General features: G+C 41.0%; 1 protein-coding gene across 6 annotated transcripts in view; it reads left to right on the top strand.

The window, feature by feature from the left end:
• Nucleotides 1-25,504, top strand: part of OSBPL1A (oxysterol binding protein like 1A) — a 127,298-nt gene that overhangs the window by 60,495 nt on the left and 41,299 nt on the right. For all 6 annotated transcript variants that reach the window (XR_008305586.1, XM_053242965.1, XM_053242967.1 and 3 more), the window contains 2 exons: nt 18,706-18,868; nt 24,190-24,346. Coding sequence is in view for 5 of the 6 variants with exons in the window: in XM_053242965.1 (XP_053098940.1) it covers nt 18,706-18,868; nt 24,190-24,346 (320 nt within the window). In the remaining variant the exon portion in view is untranslated. The remainder of the gene's footprint in view (nt 1-18,705; nt 18,869-24,189; nt 24,347-25,504) is intronic.

Raw genomic sequence — 25,504 nt, 5'->3', positions numbered from 1 at the left:
TTCTAAGGTAACTGACTCCATTCAGCTTTGTCTTTTCCCCTTTGCAACTTGCTTGTATTAGCAAATGAGGGAGCTTGTGCTGACTGTGACTTGCAGCACCAGTTACATGAAAATGCAGCCCACACAGTGAACCCATTGTAGGCTCTGAGAATTTAGTGTGGAGAAATGAAAATGGGAGTTGGCCTACCACATTTGAGTTAGGGACAAAGTGTGTGTGGTGGGGGGAGAATTGTGCATGGCAACACTGCGATAACCTTTCTGGTATTTACAAATAAATACTGAAATGCCAGTAGTTAGCCCATCTGACTCCAAATGATCATACCAATTTTTTTACTGAATGATTATTGAAAGGAAAGTTGATATTAAAATGATGGGGAAGGTTGTACCAGGAGAATGTAAGATATCAGATGCAACAAAGAGTACTGGTTTGGATGCAATCTAAGAAACTCTTCAACACAAAGCATCCTAAATGGGACTCACCTCAATGAGGTGATGCAAGACCATAGAATCCTATTTGGGGGGCCCCACTGAATAGTCATACAAAATTAATGTTGAGCCAATAAGGCCTGAGTGGGGGGCATTTGGGATCAGGAGGTTAACTTCCTTAGGTAGTTTAGCATGTTCTGTATCAAAATACTAGATTTGGCTGAAATTGGGGGTAGTTCAAATAGCATTGAATTGTGTGTTAAAGTATCCTGCTACATAAGCAAGTGCAGTGAAAGCTATTAATTTTCATCTGTCACAGTTTCCTGGGTTTTGCTGATAAGACAGATGTTGGCTATTTTGTGTGTGTTTTGCCCAAGTTTTCCAACTAGGATAGCCATGGTTTTCAGAGCCTTATCCTGGAGCAAATGTCCTTCCAACTCTTAAGCAACAACTCTATTTGTGGCAGCAGCAAAAGGTTCCACTATATATGTCTTTGTTAGCTAAAGGAGTCAGCATCACAAAGGCTGTCCTATACCAAAAGCATATGCTTTCTAAGATCCTTTACTTTTGGGTTACACCAAAAGATATAATTGTCAGTTGCATAACTAGAAGCTCTCATTGAGATAAGCAAATAAACTGGCATAAAAGAACTACTGGAAGGCAAGTGGCAGGTTAAAAAAAAAAGGGGGGAATACAGGAAGACCTCTATATTTGCAGGAGTTTCATTCCTAGCTGCAACGGCTGGTATGGAAACTGCAAATATTGAGTCACTGGGGGCTATGGGATTGTGGGGGTTATGTTCCCAGTCGGGAAAATAAAAAATTACTGAAAATCAGCCAGTTTGTTGCGGGGGGGGGAGCTCCATACCATGCTTTGCTGCTCCCCCTGAGTCATGTTATACCCTGAATGCCCCCAAATTGCCCCCAATTGTCTTTCTTAAACAGCCATTTTGGGACTCAAAACAGGAAATGGTGACCCGAAATGACCTCCTCTGGTCATTTCCAGCCACCTGTGGATATGCAAGGTTGCTGTGTGTGTATTCCCCTCCCCCACCCCCACTTCTGCCAAGGTTGGATCTCTTTTACCCAACTGTCGATACACGAATCCATGGATAACAAATCTGTGGATATCGAGGTCCTCCTGTACATGTGTGGCGTGGAACAGAAATGTGTTCTAGTTTGCTTTTATTTCTGAAAATGTGGTGTTGGGCTTTATATGGGATGTTCCATTACACAGCCGTGTAAACGCTGCTGTTTAATTCTAATTGCGTGGGGAGAAGTGCTGTAGTTGCTTAGTGGTGAGGGGAAAACACTCTTCATGTTCTCAAAGGCACTGCTTTGCTTAAAAATTCTCCACCATAATTTCTTTGGCTGACCATGGCTGCCTTGGTTACTGCTGTGCCTCAGCAATAAAATGGGACCAGTGTCCTCTAAATGAGAATACCATGCATACATGCAGATTGTCTTGTCTGTGGTTTGCCTTGTTGCTTTTGTCAAGAGCTGTTGGCTTATATGAACTTCTTCAGCTCTTGCTTTCTGCATGTGGAATAAATATAGATTGTCTTTATCTATCTAAATATAGATTGGGTTGGCCCCACCATTGTCAAACCCACACATGTGGACTACCAGACTCTGCCACAAGCCCCACCCACTCATGTGCAAAAGCATTGCTTTTTTAAACAATTGTGAAACAATTGTTTTAAAAGGGTGTAAGTTTCTAAGATCTTTAAGTTGGAGACTCTTTGAAAAGGCTTCATGCTTGTATATTTCTAACATTAATGTATGTAGTTTCTAGAAGGATATAGTGCAACACTATATAGCTGATATAGTTAGGGTCAAAGTTTAGAGACCCTTGGCCCGTGACTGGTTCTGCTATCCATCCCCATTTTTGCATATTGAATACGCATGGGCAGCTTTCTCTGATTCTTTCCCTTCTTGAGAATAGGTTCACAGGACATGGTTCTTTCACACTTTTCTTAGCACTTCAAGCTATGTGTCCCATTTCTGAATGAACAAACGATATGACTCCTGTGAGAAACAGATGTGCTTGTAGAACTGTGCTCATCTGAAAAAAATCAAATACTCAAGTAAGTGTGTATGTGTAACTAAACAGTGAAACTACCCTGAAATAAATGGAATATACTCACTCAAATATCTTCTGAGAAAATGACTTACCTCATGTTCAAACTTCAGGAACCAGGTAACTCCAAGAGGAGTTAGTAGATGTGATTCAGGCATGCTCCCAGTAGTGTGTGCAAGTGAAAATTGCTTCTGGTTGTGGGATTCCACTGAGCTGAGGCAACATTTGAAACCATCCCCACACAGATGTGCCAGAGCATATGGCGCATGTCCATGCCAGTATCACACTTTTCTTGGGACTGCTGTAGTGCTTCATGTGTGATCCAAAGCACCCAAATGTGAGAGGGATTCAAAAGTTTTTTCTGCTGTTCAGAATTTCTTATGCAGAATAACTTGTGAAGTAGGAGTACAAATTATTAGTTTCTGCCAAGCCAATGATCTCTTCATTGCTAACACATTGTTAATACAACCAAAGCGGCACCTATACACATGGACATCACCAGATGGAGTACACAGAAATCAAATTGATTACAATATTGGTAGAAGGAAGTGGAAGAGCTCAGTTATAACAGCAAAGACATGGCCGGGGGCCAATTGTGGAACAGATCACGAACTGCTCATGTGCAAGTTCCAAGTTGCGCTAAACAGAAAAACAAAGCTATCCAGCTTCCACAAAATGACTTTGAGAATGCACCCACCATTTTCGAGGAGAACATCAGCAACCACCTTGAAGTTCTGAACCTCATTGATAGGGAACCAGAAGAACTGTGGAATGAGATCAAAGAGGTTGTTAAGGACGAATGTGAAAAGAGACTACCAAAGACCAAGAAACGGAAGAAAGCAAAATGGATGTCAAAACAGATGGTGGAAATTGCCCAGAAGAGGAGAGAAGCCAGTCTGGTGTAGTGGTTAGAGTGCTGGACTAGGACCGGGGAGACCAGAGTTCAAATCCCCATTCAGCCATAAAACTAGCTGGGTGACTCTGGGTCAGTCACTTCTCTCTCAGCCTAACCTACTTCACAGGGTTGTTGTGAAAGAGAAACTCAAGTATGTAGTACACCGCTCTGGGCTCCTTGGAGGAAGAGCGGGATATAAATGTAATAATAATAATAAAGAAGCCAAAGTAAAGAAAGATAACAACCCCATGAAGGAACTTAATAGGGAATTTCAGAAAGAAGAGACAAGGAACACTACCACAATGACATCTATAAAGACCTTGAGGATGGAAAAAGACATAGAAAAACATGGCAAGTTTTCCAAAAGATCTTAACAGGTTCCAACCTCGAATTGGTATGTTAGGGATGCCAAAGGACAGATAGTAACTGATTCAGAGAAGATCAAACAGAGATGGAAGGAGTATACTGAAAACCTGTACAGTAGGGACATCAACATCCAAGATACTCTAGAAGTTATCCCCTACTTGCAAGAACCTCTAGTACGGGGGAGATAAAGTTAGATCAGCACTCCAGTCATTACAAAGTCAGAAGGCTATAGGAATTGATGGAATAGCTACAGAAATACGGCAGGCAACAGAAGAAGAATCAGTCAAGGCTCTAACCAAACTATGCCAGCAAACCTGAAGAATGACATGGTGGCCAACAGACTGGAAGAGGCCAGTACACATACCCATACCAAAGAAAGGAGACTTGACAGATTGCACAAACCATCGCACAATATCCTTAATTTCATATGCTAGCAGATTAGAGCCCTCCATGGAAAAGGAAATGCCGTATGTTCAAGCTGGCTTCAGAAAAGGCCGAGGAACAAGAGACATCATTGCTGATGCTTGCTGGATAATTGAGAAAGCCAAAGAATACCAGAAATAAGTCAATATTATTATTAGTTGTTGTTGTTGACACAGTCAGACAGGTGTTATTGACTAGTTTGTTTTATCCAGACATAGAGTCCTTCCCAAGGACCTGGGATGGCTGAATTTTATTATCAGTATTGTTGCTGTTGTTATTATAGATATTGTCGCAGAATATAGGCTGTTTCCAGTAAAGCAGCTTTTTTTAACTGGCTGATGGTGATTTCTGTGGCCCCTATGGTGTTGAGGTGCTCTTCAAGATGTTTTTGAATTGCACCTAGGGCGCCAATTACTACTGGAATTGTTTTGGTCTTCTTCTGCCACAGTCAATTTCAATTTGTAGATCTTTGTATCTTGTTTTTTCTGTTTCTTTTTCTTCTATTCTACTATCACCTTCTTCTTCAGATGATTATTATTATTATTTTATTCGATTTCTATACCGCCCTTCCAAAAATGGCTCAGAGCGGTTTATACAGAGGAATAACAAATAAATAAGATGGATCCCTGTCCCCAAAGGATTCACAATCTATAAAGAAACATAAGATAGACACCAGCAACAGTCACTTGAGGTACTGTGCTTTATTGACTCAAAGTCTTTGATTGCATCGATCATGCCAAATTGTGGAATATCCTTAGGAAAATGGGCATCCCAGAACATCTCATTGTTCTCATGAGAAACCTATACACAGGACAGGAAGCTACAGTCCAGATGGAACATGGTGAAACAGACTGATTCCAGATCGGCAAAGGAGTAAGACATGGCTGTCTCCTTTCTCCTTATTTATCCAGTTTATATGCTGAACATATAAGCTGGATTGGAAGAAGATGAGTGTGGTTTTAAAGTTGGAAGAAGAAACCTCAATAAATAACCTGTGCTATCCTGATGACACCACTCTTGATAGCTGAGAATGTGGATGATCTGCAAGCTCTAGTAATAAAAGTCAAGGAGTTCGGTGAAAAAATGGGATTATGACTAAATGTAAAACAGACTAAACTAATGACAATGGGTACAGCAACCAGCTTCAGAATTGATAATGAAGACACTGAAGTAGTGGCTAGCTTCTGCCTTTTAGGATTGACCATTAACAGTAAAGGATCCAGCAGTCAAGAAATACGCTGCAGACTAGCACTTGGTAGGGTTGCAATGAAGGCCTTGGAAAGGATATTTAGATGCTGTGACATGTCTACACCTACAAAGATTAGAATCGTTCAGACAATGGTTTTTCTTGTGACACTCTATGGATGCGAAAGCTAGACTTTGAAGAAGCAAGATAGGAAAAGTATTGACGCTTTTGAGCTTTGGTGCTGGAGAAGACTTTTGAGGATACCATGGACAGCCAGGGAAACAAACAAATGGATCATAGAACAAAATAAATCCAGAATTTTCACTTGAGGCACAAATGAACAGGCTCAACTATCATACTTTGGACACATTATGCGAAGACCCAGCTCACTTGAGAAGTCCATAATGCTGGGGAAAGTTGAAGGAGAGAGAAGAAGAGGATGACCAGCAGCAAGGTGGATGGACTCTATTACAACAGCAATGAATGCACCACTGAGAGACCTTAAAGGCCAAGCTGAAGACGGATCATCCTGGAGAGAATCTATCTATGTGGTCGCTAAGAGTCAACACCAACTTGACTTCAGTCAATCAGTGCAGAAGATATGTTAACAGTAGTCTGGTTGCTGAGAGAAAGATAGAATTGTCATGTTAATATCCTACTTTTTGAGCATAGCATCACCGCCTCCTTTCTGACAGGGCACTTGTGCCCAGGGCATAGTTTGACAGAAAGGAATTCAACCAGGGCAACATTTCTTGGTCTTGAGCCATAGGAAAAAGAAAATTCATTAAATTTCTTTCACAAATATGTTAGAAACGGGGCTCTGCAAAAAGTGTGGACTCAAAACATTGGTAGCAGTATAACTCCCCTTTGGGGGAAATGCTGGAGGTATGCTTCTTAAAAAATGTATTAATGTGCGGACCTGTTTCTCTTGACTTGGACACCAGAGGTTAAATCCGTGTGTGTGCACGCACACGCAAATGACTTTAGTACACATGCGAGTAAGATACATGTGTGGGCACTACTGTTTCTTCCTATAATCCTCTCCCCCATCACCTATCCAGAGGGGTTCCTGTTGCAGAAGTCGGTGAAGCCACCAGAAACTGGTTTTGATCAGCCATCGGAGAAAGTCTCCAATCATAATATGCGTAGGCAAAAAACTTCCTTGGCGTGAAACTGCACAAGGGTGTCCCAGTCCTCTGAAATGTTGGAGAATATGTTAAACGGAGCGCGGGATGCGCTTTCCTGTAGCGATGTATATAAATCGCTTCTAAAGAGAACTTTTAATTAAGAGCCGGTCCCGGGTCACGCGAAAGAGAACGCGCTCGCTGTTGGGCAGGACCAAAATTGATCTGCAGAAGACCAGATGCCTACTTGTCGCTTGCTGGGTGGCACAACGTAGCACGCTTTAGGACCCGGTAGGAATTTCGGTCTGTAGTAAGTTTCCTTGAGTGGCCGCTCGACTGAAGCTCTGGGTATCCTGTTTCTTGATGCAGTCAACTGCTTCTTCTCCTCGGGCGGGGGTGGGGAGTGAGAACAAGCTCCCCGCCTCGTCCCTCTCCGACGCCCGCTTAGGTCTTTCCCAACTCCAGGAACAGCTGGGATCTTGTGCGTGCCTGAGTGAGCGGCCCAGAGGCAAACGAGCAGTGCCGCTGCTGTGTCAAGGGGCTTCCGTTTTGCAACTTGTAGCCGCCCATGTGGCGGAAGGGCAGGCAACTTTAGAACTGGCCCTCCGCCTGCTTTCACCACCCCTCTTTCGTTTGGGTTGGGGAAGCAAAACCACCGCCCCGCAAGAGAAGCGCGGGCTGGGAGCCGGCTTGTCTCCTTAAATCGCCGCCGCCGCCGCCTCCTCCTCGCCTCCGCTCCCCTCCCGCCTGAGAGCTGCGAGGCTGCGGCTGGCCTGAGGGACCGCTTGGCTCTCGCGATAAGCCCTGCAGAGGTGTTGGTGCAGTAGCAATAGCGGGCGGTTGCTGTTCTTGCTGCGATTTGGCGCGGACGGGAAAATCGAGAAGGTGACTGAGGCAGCCGCGGAGACCTTGCAGCGCTGCGCAGGAGGTCAGCCCTCGGCAATGTCCTGACGGGCTTGGAGGAGGCCAGGCCAGGCAGCCGCTTCCCAACAACAGCCGCCCGCCTAGGATTTGTCTCTGTGTGTCAAGGTGGAGAGCACACACAGTAGCTAGGAGCAAGGTAGGTCTGCGTCTGTCTGCTGGCAATGCAAGGTTTGCGCTCTCCCCCCCCACCCCCGCCCTTCCTCTCGGGAGGTTTATGTCGGTGAAGAAGTCACCAGAGGGATGGAAGGAGAAAGGGCGGGAGAGGCACTTTGGGGTTGGCATAAATGGGAGGGCACGGTGCAAGGTTTTGATACTCTCCTAATATAAAAACGATCTATGCAAGCCAGGGTCATCTCCTAGCCCACTAACGCTTGCTTAAAAGGGGATATTTCGTAGTTTAAGTTTGGTTTGTGAAAGTTCATGACTTTCTTCTGAGCTTCCTTTTGACATTGAAACGCATTCCTCTTCTCTGCGCTGACAGTGAGCTCTTAGAGACTTTTCTTTAGCAAGTAATGTTAACACTTAAAAGTCAATCCCAAGGATTGAATGTGTGACACTTTCTGGTAGCAGGGTCCAGGACTGTGTCCTTACCTCTGATTTATTCTTCTGCAGATTGAGCTTCAGTAGAGAGAATCTGGTGTTAGCTTGTTAGATTGCTTTTGACTGCTGGCCAACGGCCGTAATAAATTGATGATGATGATTGCTTTTTCAGTAGGGCAAAAGCTCTTAGTCTTAATGTGCTTTGGTGGTCCTGGATAACTGGAAAATATTCTAAGGAGAAATTCAGTAGTGAAATTGATGTTCAGTGGTATCACTGTAAGGGTGCATGGATCTCAAACAAACTGGGATTATAGAACAAACTTAATACACACTAGCTTTAAAAATTCATCCTGATTTTAAAACAGATAACTTGTAGTCCCAGTGTCTTCATTTCATACATCTGAAATAAAGATTGAAAACTGATCATTTTTCTTGGGTCACTTAGTTGAAGTCAAATAGTAACCTAACTCACTTGATAGCCTTTTGAAAGTAAATTCCATTCACTTTGGTGACACAAGACAATGCTGTGCTAATATTGGAGCCTAAACATTCATTTATTGCTTTTTGTGGAATCAACTTCAGTCAGTTGAGTATTTTAAGAGGGCTGAATTAGTTATGAGTGTTACCTCTTTATTGTGTAGCACTGTAGTTTTCTGGCGACTAACAACATAGGAAGCTGCTATCTGCTGAATTGGATCACTGATCCATCTAGCTCAGCGTTTATTCTGATTGGTAGCGACTCTCTGTCAAGGGTCTTTCCCAAACCCACCTGGAGATACCAGGGATTGAACCTGCATGCTAAGCAGGTGCTCTACTGCTGAACTACATCCCTATTCCCAAACTATATTTTTATGATTGTTATATTTCATGTTGGCTGCCCTCAATTATACCAGAGACGGAAGCCATTTTGAGAAGGTGGGTCAATGATTGCTTGCCAGGATAGGTAATAAAGCCATTGGGTCCACAGGCAGTATGTCTTTGCATACCAGTGACTGGGGGACAAATATCAAGGAAGAACTGTTGCTTTCAAGCTTTGCTTGTGGCTTCCTAGAAGCACCTGGCTGGCTTTAGGAAATCGGGATGCTGGACTAGATGGACCTTTCCAGCAGGATTGCTCTTTAAGTACTTATGAAACTGACTCCAAGGCATAATGAATTTCCTACATGGATATCGCTTCAATGAGGACACACCATGCCCCACATGTGTACAATCTTGTATTAATTGGCACAAACACAGCATTATACACAGTGTTCCCTATAAGATGTGCACACGCTCACAAGTTTTTGGATGTCGGCTCAATTAGTTTTAGATCCTGCTTGGGATGAATCGGGAAAGCCCCATTCTGAATGCACATGCTCACACACTGCCTTGATACTGCCACCCAGAACAAAACTCATTCCACACAGACATGAAAAAAATAGAGAACACTGATTGTACATATGGTGAGCCCTGGCTGGCAGAGAGCTCCCACAGTTGATACATGTGGTGAAACAGGTGCATGCATTTATTTATACATGAAGATGTACATTATTATTATTATTATTATTATTATTATTATTAATGATTCAATTTCTATACCACCCTTTCAAAAATGGCTCAGGGCAGTTTACACAGAGAAATAACAAATAAATAAGATGGATCCCTGTCCCCAAAGGCTCACAACCTAAAAGAAACATAAGATAGACACCAGCAACAGTCACTGGAGGTACTGTGCTGGGCCTGGAGTGTACACAGTTTTTCCTAAATTGAAACAATGACCTGTGTAGGAAATCTGCCATGTGAAGTAGCCCATTCTGTATGCATGTCTAGGAAGTACATGTATGCAGAACAGCACATATATGCAGATTTGAGAACAGAATGTTCCATCAGTGAAGTCTGTGCCGTGTACAAGAATGTGTACAAACAGTTTTGGTTACCTTTAACTTTTAATCGCCAAAAAGCCGCTGAACTATTTTCCTTCTGAATGTATATGTGGTGCCAACACTCTTTAAATTCTTCCTTAAAACTTACCTTTTCAGTGAGGCCATTGAAAAGTAAGAACCTGTTGTGGGGAGAGTGTATGCATATGAGACACTGGTGAATGGTACAGCTGTATGCTTACAGAGCAGGACAGTGTAACTGTACACTGATGTGCTGTACAATGATGTGCTCTTTCACCCAGAGACAAAAGTTTGGGGTGGTATACAAATTTGATAAATAAATAAATAAATTTTAAAAAATAAATACGTATTCAGTTTTTAAATGAACACACACCAGTGACTCCAACGTCCTCCCTTTTTAGCTTAACAGAGTTGTCTGTTGTTAGTCTTTAAACCAAACACTGTTTTCCTTAGGACTGAAGGCCACATGATGAGAGTACCTTCTTCGGTACAATCCCCATTGCACATTAAGGTCATCTGAGGAGGTCCGTCTTCAGTTGCCACCAACACGTATGGTGGTGGCTCAGAGGCTTGCCTTCTCTGTGGCGACTCCTGGGCTGTGGAATGCACTCCCAGCAGAAATCCGTAATCTGAGTTCATTATTGGCTTTCCGGAGAGCCCTTAAGACCTATCTGTTTGGCCTGGTTTTCCAGGGTTTTAACTATTTTAATTGTTTTAATAATGGTTTTATATTTTTATAGTTTTTAATTTTAACAATTAATTGATTTTAGTGGTGTTTTTAATGTAAACCACCCTGAGCCATTTTTGGAAGGGTGGTATAGAAATCAAATAAATAAATAAAAGTAGCTATTTCTGCCCATTCAGCAATTGTGATGTATTTTGGAGCTGAAACTGCAGTTTAACCTTCTGAACTGGTGGCATGAGTGTGACATCATAAAAGTTCAGCCAGCTGACTAGAATGTGCTTTTGGAGAACCAAGGTTCTACGTTCTTGTTCTCCAAAAGCACATTCTAGTCAGGTAGAAACTAATAGTAAAAACATAATTAGTTATTTGGTGCAAGGGGTGATAGTTAGAGGCTTTTTTAAAACCCTAGAAGTGTTCAGATCCTGAGTTTAAAATTTATATGACTACTGTAACTTGCTGTCCTGGCTCAAAACCTTGCTCCATTTGAGGTGATTGGATGGAGACAGGGCCTTTTTGTGATGGCACCACATTTGTGGAGTGCTCTACCTATGGATGTGTGTCACTCCCTTATTGCTGTGTTAAAAAGAATGATAAAAAATGTTTTTGTTTGGTCAAGCTCTTGCCAGGGAGTGCTTGCTGGCCCTCACTGACTTTGTGAGCTGGTGTCTATCTTGTATTTCTTTTTTAGATTGTGAGCCCTTTGGGGACTGGGAGCCATTTTAATTATTTATTTTAGATCTATGTGAAGCACTTTTTGAACTTTGGTTGAAAAGCAGTATATAAATATTTGTCGTATTCATATAACATTATTAGCTGCTGTTTTAATGTGTTAGGTTGTGGTTTATAGAGACTTTTATCTTCTAATATCTGTGCTCTTAAACTGCATTTTTAATTTTTGAATCTGTAAGCTGTTTTGTGAGGCACTATGACCTGAAAGGTGGTGGTGAGGAGAGCCCTTTAAATAAATAGAAGTACCAAGATGTCAGAAAGACACTAGAAATTGCACAGTACATCTTGTTTATTGACTTAATAGTTCTTAAAGTAGATAGACTTTAAAATTAGTGTGGCTTTGGTTTGTATAATATAACATGTTGGGGTTCTCAAAGATAATTCTGTGAGGGTTCCAGTTTTCTAGGAGAGGTGATCCATTCTCTCTTCTTTATAGCCTTTGAATAGAGATTAGCTGGAAGACTTGTAGCAAGCAGAAGAGAGATTTAGCTGGCTGGCATGACTTCATTATTGTGGCCCTTGACTCTGAGGTACAATCTTGGGAGGATAGGAGTAGTGCGAAGAGTGATTGTCTACTGGGGTAGATAATTTTGAAGTAAAAAGGTTAAGCAGACACTGTTCCTCCATTCAAAATCAAACTCCCAAGAATGCTCTTCATTTTAAATTGTTGTGGTTTCCTTATATCTGCGTGTACTGTGTTGTTTAGTCCTGAGTGGTCAGTGGGTTAAAGTTTAATTGCCTTTCAGTTTATTTCCGCTCCCACATGACTGTCCTTCTCAGGCCCCTACAACAGATCTATTTCCAGTTCCTCTGATCTATTGTCCTTCCATTCTTCCCAGCTCTTGCTAAACATTCAATTTTCAGTATTTCTTTGCCAAGAATTCCACATCTGGAGGATTTAAGGTTAGGTGGGTTGCTACCATAGACAGAGCTTTCTCTGGCACCCCAAACTTTGGAACTCCTGTCCCTAAAAATAAAAAATTGCCTGTGGTCATTTGGTCAGCAAGTTAAGAGAGCCCTGTTTTTGTTTTAATTAACAATGGCTTTATTTTGTCTTATTACTGTTTTATGTATGTTTAGGCTTTAACTTAATTTTGTAAAAGAATATAAAGTTCCTTTTTTAAAAATCAGTCTTGAAAGCTTCATAAACTTATGCAAAATTGAGAGTTGAAAGCAAATATTATTTATTTAATGCCAAAGCAAGGCTTCCAGTCCTTATCTGTGGCAAGCCATAGTTGGCTTGTTTCATCTGACCAGACAAACTGTGGTTTCCACTTGTCTGCAAACCAGAGTGGTTTGTGCTTGCTGCTGAACTGGAATCATAGCCTGCCTGTTCAGATGAAATAGCAAAATATGGTTTGGTGGTGGTCTGCATCTGATCATTTCCTAAATATGTTTGTTGCATAAGCAAACTTTGCGAGAGATCCTGGTTATCAGTGGCAATGAATACTCTGTTTTGGCATTCAAGAGACATTTAATAATATTTATTTTGGCTGCCCTGTTCATATATTTACATTCCTGCACAGACACTCTCCCCCCTCCTGCTAAATATAGAATGACAGTGTAATGGTTAACTTATTTGAATGACTCTTTAATGCTATCTGTGACCAGGGGCGTATCTAGGGGTGGGGCAGGCAGGGCACGTGCCCCGGGTGCCACTTGAAGGGGGGGCACAATTTTTAAAATTAAATTTAAAAAAAAATGGCCACCAAAAACAAAATGGCCACTGGGCGTGCTCAAATGGCCTCTGTGAGGCCCTAGGGCATGCCACGCCTCGCAGAGGCCATTTGAGCATGCACAGTGGCCATTTTGTTTTCAGCAGCCATTTTTAAAAAAAAATTATTTTTAAAAATGACCACCGTACATGCTCAAATGGTGCCTGTGAGGCCCTAAAGGCCAGTGGGAGGAGGGGAAAACTTTGCAGACCCCCCACAGACTTTAAGAAGTCCCCCAAAGGGGCTACAGGTAATTTTTTAAAAAATATATATAATATAATGTTACTGTACACATATTCAGATTGGCACTATGTACAGAGAATCAGGGCTTGTGAATACTGAGCTGAAGTTTATGAGCTAAGATTGTATCCATTTGCTCTTACTTTGCTTCTTGTGATAAGTGAGTTAAATGTGATGTCTTAATAATATGGCTATTAATGGTGAGTTTGTCTTTGAATCAGTGTAAAATCCTTAGTATTAAGGCCACTGGGAGTTTCTTGCTCTTTCTCTCATTTTTACTGTCTTTCTGAAATACTAGAATATATTCCAAGCAGTGACACAGTTTACTTTGCATATTGTTTAATTATTTTCAGAGTATCTGGGAAAAGTCAAATTCTCCATTTATTTTTAAAACTTATGTAATCGTGATGCTACAATGCATAGCAGAGAATTAGACAGGCACTTCTTTTAGTTTTTCCAAGTACACCTCCGCATAATATTTGGGGATTTCATGAGCCTCAGCATACTGAAATTTGTAGTTTTCCAGCATTTTCTTGGTCTGGCTATGTCCACTGCTAAATTGTTTTTGAAATATTAAAAGATTAACAAGCTTGACTTATATTTTTCAGCTGACATTAAGGTAAAGTTATCTGAAAGATGGGTGTCAGATGTTTGGACGGGGGCGCAATTTCAGTGCTTGCCCTAGGCGCTATTTTCCCTAGATACACCTCTGTCTGTGACTAACCTGTTCTAAAAAAAATATTGGGATGGAACACAATATTGGATGGTTCCCTCCTAGTTTGAGGCTTATATAAAAGCTCTGGCATCTTGCTCAATCTCTCATCCCAGTGTTCCATTAATCATTTCAGCAAAATACCGTACATATATTGTATGCACTACTGTAAATATGAAACTTGCAAATATGAAACTATACACCCAAATATATACCCAAAGCTTGCACCACTTGCTTCTTCCACAAAATAAAATGGAAATGTGGGACTTCTAATAAATGGGACTTAAAACTGCATAACTTGGCTGGATTGTGTCCATAGAACAGGCTATTGTTCTTCCACAGCTGCTGTTCTCTTCTACAGTGCATAGGGACAGGGTGGGTTGGTTTCAAATAATTTGAAATGTCAAGAAAAAAAGACTCATTGAAATCATTGATTTAAAATTGTTTCCTGTTCTGTAATCATGCATGTCCCAAACAAGAGTGCACACTAAATAATTATAATAGCTAGAAGCTACATAACAGCTTGCAACTAACTAAAGCCTTTATGCTACCTAAAATCATAACTCCATACTTCTAGAGTACGAATGGTGAAATGTTAGGAAGACTGAAACTGTTTCTTTGCATACTTTATAAAAACTTTTTGTGACACAGAAGCATCCTTCCTTCCAAGCACCACTGGCTGATGTTCATGTGAGAAAGCTCTGCAGGGACACCCAGGGAGGCCTCATGAAAGTCTCACAGTTTTCTGCTCTTGCAGAGTGCTTTCAGAGCACAAGCAGTAATGTGAACACAGGAGGACCATGGGGGTTGTGCAAGGGCTCCTGATGCATCACTGCCAAGCCTCTTTTATTTATATTTATATGTATACACACACACACACACACACACACCATGTCAGCCAGTAAGCTTGAATATTAGTATCATTTCTGATGTTTCATAATTGAAGGGACCTTGCAGATTTTATAGTCGAGCTCCCTGTTCAGTACAGGAGACTACTATAGCATCCCTGACAGATGCCTATCCAACCTCTGTTTGTAAAAACCTCTAGGGAAGGAGAGCCCATCACCGTATGAGGCAGACTGTTCCAGTGCTGAACAGCTTCTTACAGTAAGGAAATTCCTCTAAATATCTAGTCTAAATCTGTTTTCTTGTAACAAACGCATTGATTCTCATCCTGCTCTCAGGAGCAACAGAGAACAAGTCATATCTTCAATGTGACAACCCTTCAAATGTTTGAATATTAGAATATCTTCCCTTCTCTTCCCCAGGCTAAACATACTCTGCTTCTTTAACCCATGCCTCATAGGACTTGGTCTTCAGACCTCTCCCTAATCGTTGTGGCTCTCTTCTGACCCTGTTCCAGTTTATCAATATCCTCCTTAAAATGCAGTGCCCAGGACTAGACACAATATTCCACACTTAGGTCTGACCAGTGCAGAATAGAGTGGAACTGTTACTTCCCATGATCTGGACACTGGGCCTCAGTTAATGCAGCCCAAGATCACAATAGGTTTCTTAGCAGCTGCCTCGCACTGCTAGCTCATGTTCAGCTTTTTGGTCCCCTAAAACACCTAGATCTTTTTCACATGTACTTCTGCCAAGCCAGGTCTCCTGCATCCTATATTTATGCATTTGATTGACATGATTTTTCATTTGTCTCTGAACTTCATCTTGTTGGTTTTGGCCCATACAGGTCAGTTTGAATCTTGATTCTGTTTTCCCAAGGGTTGGCTATCCCACCTCCTAGTATCATGTCATTTGCCAATTTGATAAATATCTACTCTCTTCTCCAAGTCATTTATGTTGAACAGGACAGAGCTCTGTGGCACTCCATTCAATGCCTTTTTCCAGGCTGATGTACCAAATGGGTGCTCATTAATGGTTCTACAATTGTCCAACCAGCTATGAATCTACCTAACAGTAACATATTGTCAGCAAGGATATCGTGGAAGATTCTGTCAAATACTTGCTTGAAATTAATATACACTATGTCCATGGCATTCCCATGATCTAAACAAGAAACTGTATCAAATATCCCTTGCTAACTTGGCAAAGAGGCACCTTTTATGTGGTGATTCTCTTTATTTAGCAGGGGGAGAGTAACTGGCCCTATCCATCCCCAGCACAGAACTTCCAGTGACTGTTGCTGGTGTCTATCTTATGTTTCTTTTAGATTGTGAGCCCTTTGGGGACAGGGATCCATCTTATTTATTTATATTTCTCTGTGTAAACTACCCTGAGGCATTTTTGGAAGGGCAGTATAGAAATCGAATTAATAATAATAATAATAATCTGAATGCCACTCCCCACGAGAACAGTGGTTGCATTCTATAGCCTCAACTTCAACTGAAACAGAAGCTCGAATTGCCAACTGAGATCTAATTTGAAATCTCAATCTTATCTCAAAGTTCACTTAGTTCTTCATTCTACTTAATCATCCCTATGTTATTGAAAATGTAAATGTATTCTATTTTTTTAACTGCTCTCCAGGGCAAGGGATACCCAGTTATAGACATGCTGCTTACTAATCTGAGTCATGTAACCCATAATATGCTTGCTGACTCTGCCATACTTGCTACCAGTGTTTATATGACTCACTGTCTTAGTATGGGGAAACGGAAGGAAAGAGAATACATCATCTAGAGATTTCTCTTTCCCTACCCATATATGCTATATGGCCCTTTTGCTGAGGTGTGTGTTGGGGTTTTTTATATTAGTTGGCTTCATATATTTAACTTATGCTGCTTTAATGGCTCTTGGGCAAAAAAAAAAATTGACCTGTACACTTCAAATATATTGATTGACATCCAAACTAATGCTGTGCACATGCTACAGGTTGGACAGTTTTTGCCTGTCTCTCCTTCCCTCTGCAGCCCACTGTGCCTTCCAAAAATATGTCCCTGTAGATTGCATAACCTTCAGGGACATATTTTTGGAAGACACAGTGGGCTGCAGAGGGAAGGGGAAATTGTTGTAGGACGCCCTTCCTCTGTAAATGTATGCTGCATTTAATTCGGATGTCAGCCATTGAAGAGTTAGAATTAATATCTGCTTCCAAATTAGTTCATATAATTATATAGTTCATGTATAATTCCTTAACAATTATTGTGTAGTAATTATTACATGAACCAAGAAACGACCTTGGGAGAAATGGTTTGTGTGAACAAGTGCAATATCAATAATACTTGAAACCGTTTTCCACTATGCTTTAGATGTAACAAATACTCTAAACATAAGCAACAAGAAGTGTGGTTTTATTTCATTCATTCCTAGGTGGTCTCCATCTAGGCCTGCTTAACTTAAGCAAAGTTGCTGTTTCCTGTGACCTCAAAATCATTACCATAATGGCTGTATTATGAAGAACCATAGTTAGGAAAGGTTAGGCTTGACTCTAGGGCAGGGCTGCACAACTCTGGCCCTCCTGCAGATGTTGGACTGTAACTCCCATCATACTTGATTATTGGCTGCTGAGGATGATGGCTTTTGTAGTCCAAAAGCAGCTGGAGGGCTAAAATTGTGCAGCCCTGCCCTGGGAAGATTATTTTAATGAAGCCTATCATTGCTGTGACTGATTCTTCCATTTATAATTTTTGTGATATTTACTTTCCTTTTCATTCCATAGTCTACTGAAGAAACTGTCATTGTTACTTTAGTTCTGGGTACTTGCTTTCTGTTGTAAATCAGTGTGTCCAGGAAAAGAATTTAATTCAAATCTATGTTCTCTTACTACTACTCATGCCTTCCTGATAGTGGCTTGACATGCACAATACTCAAATTATGAATGAAGTGCTGGCTGTCTTTGCGGTGGTCCTGTAATGGATTTCATTTATTGTTCGTTCTGTTTTGGCTAGACTTTCTGTTAAAGCAGAATTCACAGCCATATGCTGACCTCTTTTCTCTTCATTATCCTGCTTGTCACTCTGTTTACTTCTACCGTGAATGCACGAGAAAACTGGGCCAAATTGTGAATCTGATCTTAAGGGGGAGGGTGACCCCTCCACCCCCCAAAACTGGTAAACCACCTGCTCCAGGAACAAGGTTCTCCCCACAGACTTGCCTCCCTGTGGTGAGCACGAATCCTAACAGAAAGGTTTTGTAATGGTAGAGAGTTGGTGCTTGCTTTTTATGACTGATACATCACAAATGTCTTGTACTGGTATGTGTAGGCATGTATACTGGCTTGTGTAGGCATGAAGTAAAGCAGTGTTGTAGACCATAACTAGAGCATCTAATTCTAGGAAGCTCAAATGGATGAAAGCTCATGCCACATGTCTTTTTAAGACGTTGCAAGGCTCTTTATGTGTAAGCTATTCTGTGCTGTTATCTCTAGTTCTGTGAATTAAGTAAGGGTAGAATTAACAGCATTGGGCAGCAGCAATATAGGAAGATGCTGAAAGCCATCATCTCATACTGTGCAGGAGGAGGCAATGGTAAACCCCTCTTGTATTCTACCAAAGAAAATCACAGGGCTCTGTGAACGCTAGAAGTCTAAATCAACTTGACGGCACACTTTACCTTTAAGCTTATATTGACTCTCATAATGTCTATGTAAGATCTACAACTAGTGATTTTCCTTTAAACTTTTTATTCTGTGCCCTTCTCACCACTTTAAAAGGGTGATACAAAGCTACACAGTTAAGCATTGAAATTGCCTAGTGTTCTTGATCTACTTTTAAAAACTTGTTGACATGGTTGCAAACAGTAGCCTATTCTTGAAATAGCTTTGAGTCTCACGTTCTTGGGAGAGATGAGATTTTATTCATACCTGTTTCTACTTATAGGTAAGGAATCTGAAACTGGAGCATGAGCAAGAGAAAACCAAGATCTTATCGGAAGCACTAGAAACACTAGCCACTGAACACCATGAATTAGAGCAGTCGCTAGTCAAAGGGTCACCACCTTTGAGCATCCTTAGTGAAGAACAGTTCTATGATGCTGTTTCAGGTAAGGGTGTGACATTTAAAACTCGGATCTATAACAAACCTTGACTCTTTTTTAAATTGCTGCTTTTGTGGTCCTATCCCAAAGAGCTCCTAATTTAAATTATTTGGAGAAGGATGTCAGAGAGGTAGACTGAAGGGATGAGTGTAAGCAAATGCATTTAAACTTAAACTGAAGACTTACTAATGAAGTTCAGGGGTCAAGGCAAAAATTGATTGCACATCCTCTGACATTTATTCAGGAGGAATATGAGCATGTATAGCTCAGCAAGGTCTACTTGCTGGCTTATAAGTTGTATTCAAAATTGAAACTGGAACAATGAGTTGTACTCCAGAAGGAGTGGGTTTGTGAATAATTTTGTATGCAGCACAGCCTAATAACTCCTACAAGAACAATGCTTTCTGCTGGCCTGACTAATTCTTCATTGACATCTCTGTACTTGGATTCCTTCAGTGGCCCATGACTCTGGGGTGCTGTCTAATCCGTCAGGAGTCTAGTTCTTTTGGCACTAGTCTAGTTCAGGAGTCTGGTTCTTTTGGCAGTTTCTTCACTCTCCATTTCTTCCCTGAAGCCATTTTTTCTCCTGCCTCTGCATTGAATGGATGCAGGTTCACTGTCTGGTCAGAGGGACTGGCTGCAGGTGGACTTTGCGCACCCCCCTCCTGATGACTGGGCAAGAAGAAAGAAGATTAAAAACTGATTATAACAAACACAATTACTAGGTTGCATTACTAGCATGCATTAGTTTAAATTGAATTGCACTCATGTATCAGGTGCAAGGAGAAGTGCACCGTAATAAACCAAGTGTTCAAATAGTCGTGCTGCCACTGAAACCATTCAGCTGGCTAGGATTTCAGAGTCATCTTAGAATGGGCAAGTAGTCTGGACTATGGCTAACATGCCTCTACAGCATAAAAACAAAAAACTCTGATCTCTTGGTTCAATGCCATTCTATGGATTATGACCTGTTGTTGTTTTCTGAGCTTGATAAATAGGATGCAAGCAGAGGTGGGAACCTCGGCCTGATCAGTTTGAGAATAAATGAACCTGAATGGAATGTCTCCTCCAGTAACTAAAGGATTTGAGAGAAGTTGGGATGGGATTGTCTGTTTGCTCACATGAAACTTAAAGCCATTGTCAAAGCTAGAGATCAAGGAATGGTAGGGAGAGTAGATTGGCCAGCTTTGCCAGAAGAACCTGTTGTGTGCCTTGAAGCTGATACAGCTGCTTTCCAGACAATTTCGAAATTTGTGGAAGTGGCTGTGCTTTGAATGGTAGCCTCTTGGTGGTTCACGATTACCTGTTTCATTATGGTAAATATGTTGTCAACAAAACACATGTTGATCTAAAAGTCCATCCCTTTAACCCAAAAGAGAGAGAGCTGCTTCTGATGTGTATATGCTTCCATTCAGTACGTGTACTTTTTCTACATTATATTTGTCTGTGTGCAAATATTAATATACACAGTTAATGTATCATGGAGGAAAAGTATTGTATAAATCATTCTAGGACTTTCTAGGATACAGGACTTTCTAGGATACAGATTTAATTGTTATTGTATTTTTATAAACTTCATAAGACAAGGATGTGTGTTACTTTATTTTTATTTTAACCAAATGTTAATGTTTTTAACTGCTCTGATAAAACTGTCTGACACTTTAAACACATTGTGCGCCCTTTGAGGATGAGGGGTTGGACTCCCAGGTTCTTATGCTGTTGTCTTAAAAAGTATTTCTTTATTTGTTGAGTTTTCCAACCAAACCCAGATTTGGAATTCTTCACCCAGTAGTCCAACATTGTAATGCAATGACTCAGGCATAGTCCTATTGCTTGAGCCAAATAATATCACTGGGTGAGGCCTGGAATAGTTCCCTTTTTATAAATAGGTTCTAGAACTTTCACTCCAGAATAATCATGACAATACCGCTAGCATCATCCCCACCCCACCAGGGGCTAATTGGGACTGTAGCACAGAGGGAAAGGGTTAACTTCCTCCTCCCCACATGTCATAGTCCCATTTCTTATCAGGGGACCCCTGTAGTTGAGTTTTAAATTTATTTTTTTAAGCCCAGGAGCACAAATGACTCATTTAGTGTTGCATTTTGTTTCCTTATTCCTTCTAAGTGTTTGGAGCCTTATTATAATATTTCTCCAGAATAAGACTCTCTCCTTTAAAAAATATTCTTGTCAACTCTTGGAATGCCTGCCAGCTGAGCAGGGATTCTGCGGCTCCAAAATATCTTCTGTTGCATAAACAGTTTCCTAAAAAATTTTCCTGTGCTTCAGAATTTACTTGTAAATTTTGATGTGCCCAGCTAGCTGCTAAAAACATCCACCTGTTTTGTTTTGACCAGGTTTGTTTATAGCACACAAACTGTATATCAGTTGGAAAGCCTGTGTGTTTCTCTCTTCCCCCACCCCTTTTTCTCTTTTGCTGTCCTGAATATAAAGTGAGGAATGGAATTCTGCAGCCCAAGCACTGTGGAAAATATCATAATTTGCTCAGCATCAGCAGGGTGGGGAAAAGCTCCTGTACTGTCATGTAATTGGTCTTGATTCCTACAAAGAGGAGTGTGCGAAATAGAACTGCAAATCTCTACAGGAGATCTGGTCTTGTGGTAGCAAGCATGGATTGCCCCCTTTGCCAAGCAGTCCACCCCGTTGGCATTTGAATGGGAGACTACATGTGTGAGGACTGTAAGATATTCCCCTTAGGGATGGGGCCACTCTGGCAAGAGCACCTGCATGCTTGCATGCAGAAGGTTCCAAGCTCCCTCCCTGGCATCTCCAGACAGGGCTGAGAGAGATTCCTGCCTGCAACCTTGGAGAAGCCGCTGACAGTCTGTGTAGTCAATACTGAGCTAGAGGGACCAACGGTTTGACTCGGTATAAGGAAGCTTCCTATGATTTGTATGCAGACACCCAGCAAATTGATATGTCTATAATACATCAGCATTAAACATGTAATAACTTTATCCTAATGTTCAAGAGAAGTAGGTGTACAAGAGAGGGTATAACGCAATTTCACATATGAAAAATACTTCCCCCCCCCCCTTTATCAGCAGTGTTCATCGTCAACAGCTAATATTTATTACTTAAGATGGTCAACATTTTCCATCTCTTACGATTTTACACTGCCTAGAGCCTTTGGAGTCAGGCGGTATAAATTTTTAAAAGGACACATTGAGTGTTGCCTAACAGCCTGTCCTTGTGCTTTAGTGGGCTTTGTTTATAGCAGAAGCTATATATGCTATGAGAGATTTATTCAGTTTCTATACCGCCCTTCCAAAAATGGCTCAGGGCAGTTTACACAGAGAAATAACAAATAAATAAAATGGAACCCTGTCCCCAAAGGGTTCACAATCTAAATGACATGTCTTTCCGTCGACCTCACTACTACTTTTTAAGAACAGCCCTGCTGGGATAGGCCCAAGGCCAATCTAGTCCAGCATCCTGTTTCACGCAGTGGCCCACCAGATGCCTCTGAGAAGCCCACAGGCAATAGGTGATGACATGCCTTTTGTTGCTGCAACTGGTAAAGGCATCTTGCCCCTGAGGCTGGAGATGGCCTATAGCCACCAGACTAGTAGCCATTAGGAACATAGGAAGCTGACATACTGTATACTGAATCAGACCATTGATATTAGCCCAGTATTGTCTTCTCAGACTGGCAGCGGCTTCTCCAAGGTTGCAGGCAGGAATCTCTCTCAGCCCTATCTTGGAGAAGCCAGGGAGGGAACTTGAAACCTTCTGCTCGTCTCAGAGAGGCTCCATTCCAAGGGGCATATCTTACAGTGCTCACACTTCTTGTCTCCCATTCATATGCAAGCAGGGTAGACCCTGCTTAGCTAAGGGGACAAGTCATGCTTGCTACCACAAGACCCGCTCTCCTCTCCATTGATAGACTAGTCCTCCATGCATTTGTCTATACTGAATTTGTCAACAAGGGAAGCAGAAAAAATGTCTATTTTGGGATCTGACTGACTCGGGAAGTTAAAATCTGCTTCTTAAAGTATACTCCCAGAGGAGGAATAACCGTAACAGTGCCTGTGATTGAGCGCCTTAGAATATATCCTGGCCTCTCTGTATCGCTTGTAGAAGCACAACATATATGCAAAACAGCAAAAGCAAACTTTGGCAGGGTTTTTATTTTTGTGTGTAGAATATACACAATCCTAAATTCCCTTTTAACCTTCCCCCTTAATCAAAGAAGGTCATGGAACAGATTGTGCCCTTGTAGTTCCATGTGCATCCAGCTAATTCTGAAATCCTGGGGTTCTATCAGTGACTGACCTTGGTATAATCTTTGTGCTCCTAGTAGAGTCAATAGAGCATTTGGGGATACACCCTTCTTTGATCGTACTGTAGTTATAATAATGGTGGTATACTATGACTAAACATGGTAGTTAGAACTTCTATAGGTAATAGAAACTTGTTTTCATATAAATGCATGCACTCAGTACTGTGTGTGTACTGCTTTAAGGACATACGAGTGGTAATCCATTCCATTCATTATAACATTTTTGATATTAACCAAACATTAATCTCTTGTTATTGGATCAGACTATTGCTTTTACCTTTGCTTTAATGTATTTAACTGATGCTTTTAGCCTTGACTGCTGAGGCAACTTAGCTTGAAAGTGTAACAGCCATATTTTAAGCCAGGAGGTGGTAAATGTTGAATAGTCAGCTGGTAACATAGGGCTGGCTTGTTATGTGAAATGCCACACATAGTAGAATAGACGGACTCTCATATAAAATAACCTGAAGTGAGAAATTATAACTTTTTCTGAGATTACATTAAAAGACCACCCTTATCTTGCAACCCAGTTGTGTACATGTTTCAAATCCTGTCTAGACTTGAGTCCTGGTAACTATTAACAATTGATAATGGTGGCACCAGTGTAACCTCTAGCTATACTTAAGGATAGTTGGGTTTAATGCTTAAGAGAGGAAATCGTGTGTTTCTCCCTTCACACTATCTTGTGGTCTGCTTGCGATATCTTAGTTAAAGAATGGGCCATGTTGCCTCTGCACTGGCCCTAAATCTCAAGATAAATGTGGATTTAAAAACTTGGTGATACTCCATACCTGTTCCTACCCACAGTCACTGCCCCTTTACAGTCCTTGGTGCTGAACATTTTTGCTCACCCATGTTCTGCCAGAGACTCAGCCTCGACTTGTAGTTGGCTTTCACTGGACAAATGCTGTCATCAGTACAGCACAAGCTACTTAGGTTTCATCACTCTGTGTCGGGAAGGTGTCCATTAGTCTGTGAAAGCTAGCCTTGAAGTTTGCTTCATTGTTGTTCATCTGTCGTGCAGACTCAGAATCCGAAAAATCATTGAGTGGATTTGAAACAGTGACAACCTACTCATTAGAAGACAGCGTGGATTCTAGTGACACTATAACATCTGACATGTCTGAAGAAAAAGTCTATAAAAGTGGAGAGACTCTCTCAAATGGCATCAAAAAACACAGGTAGGATATTTGTCTAGTGTCTAGAGAGGCTGTTATTGCCTTGTGAGGCAAAATCCATCTGGCAACTATAAAAGATAATTGGGGATGCTTCTATCAGTCCCTAGAGTACAGTGGTGGAACATTGTCCATTAACACGAACCTTTTGGTTAACATAATCATTTTTAAGAAGCTACAATATTGTGACTACATCATGATGTAAACGAAATACATTAATTCTTAACAGTGCATGTTTTTACTCATTTAAATTTGTGTCATTGAAATCAATACTGGTGTCTTGTTCATGTTTTTTTAATGTGTGTCTCTTAACTGCTTTTTAAATTTCCAGTCACTTGATCTCCTTGGCATTACCATGAATTCTGTGCGGCTGTTAGCCAGATATTTCAATATACAATTCAAGCTTATATGAGAAAAACAAGGTCTTCTTACTGCATAGACATGTCACATATTATCCGCTTCATCTATTTTCAGCTTTTTACATGTAAAGGAGAACAATAGATCCTCAGTTACATGTAACAAATACCTCATTTCTCCAGTTTCAGTGCAAGGGCAATTTAATATGTATACATCTTAGATTTGCTTCCCAATTTAAACATGGTTTAAAACTAATCTATAATTAGCACTTGTTGCTTTAAATATAGATGGTGACTGTTATATTTTGCTGAAAATAGCAGTTAGTTAAACTGGGCTACTCTTAAATATATTGCTTTCTCTTGTATACAGGAATGCCTGCTAGTGGCTCGATTTTAAAACATTCAGTACAAAGCAAAATGTGGCCATAGCTTGTGTGTACAATGGAACAGCCATTGCTTCAGAAATCACTGTTGTAGGACTGTAGTGTGTGTGTGTGTGTGTACGTGTATACACACATATACATACATACATACACACACTCTCAGTACAATCAAGTTCTTAAGTTAAAAACATTCCAAATGTTCTTCAGCCCTGCTTTGTTTAGTATATTATCAACATTCATTTCCCCCTTCTGTCCTTTTTCATTTGACAATAATTCTGTAATGCTGTTTGCTCTATGTGTTTGCCTCTACTTTGGGAGAATAATAATTAGGATTTTTTTTGGCCAAACTTTCAATATTTTTATGCTAGGGTGCAATGATAAGCTAATGGCAGTCTTCAGCATGTGAAACAAACAATAATTTGGCT

The sequence above is a fragment of the Hemicordylus capensis genome, chromosome 4 (assembly GCF_027244095.1).
Source record: "Hemicordylus capensis ecotype Gifberg chromosome 4, rHemCap1.1.pri, whole genome shotgun sequence".
Taxonomy (NCBI): Eukaryota; Metazoa; Chordata; class Lepidosauria; order Squamata; family Cordylidae; genus Hemicordylus; species Hemicordylus capensis.
Note: the sequence above shows the minus strand (reverse complement) of the source record. Positions and strands in the feature narration are given on the sequence as shown.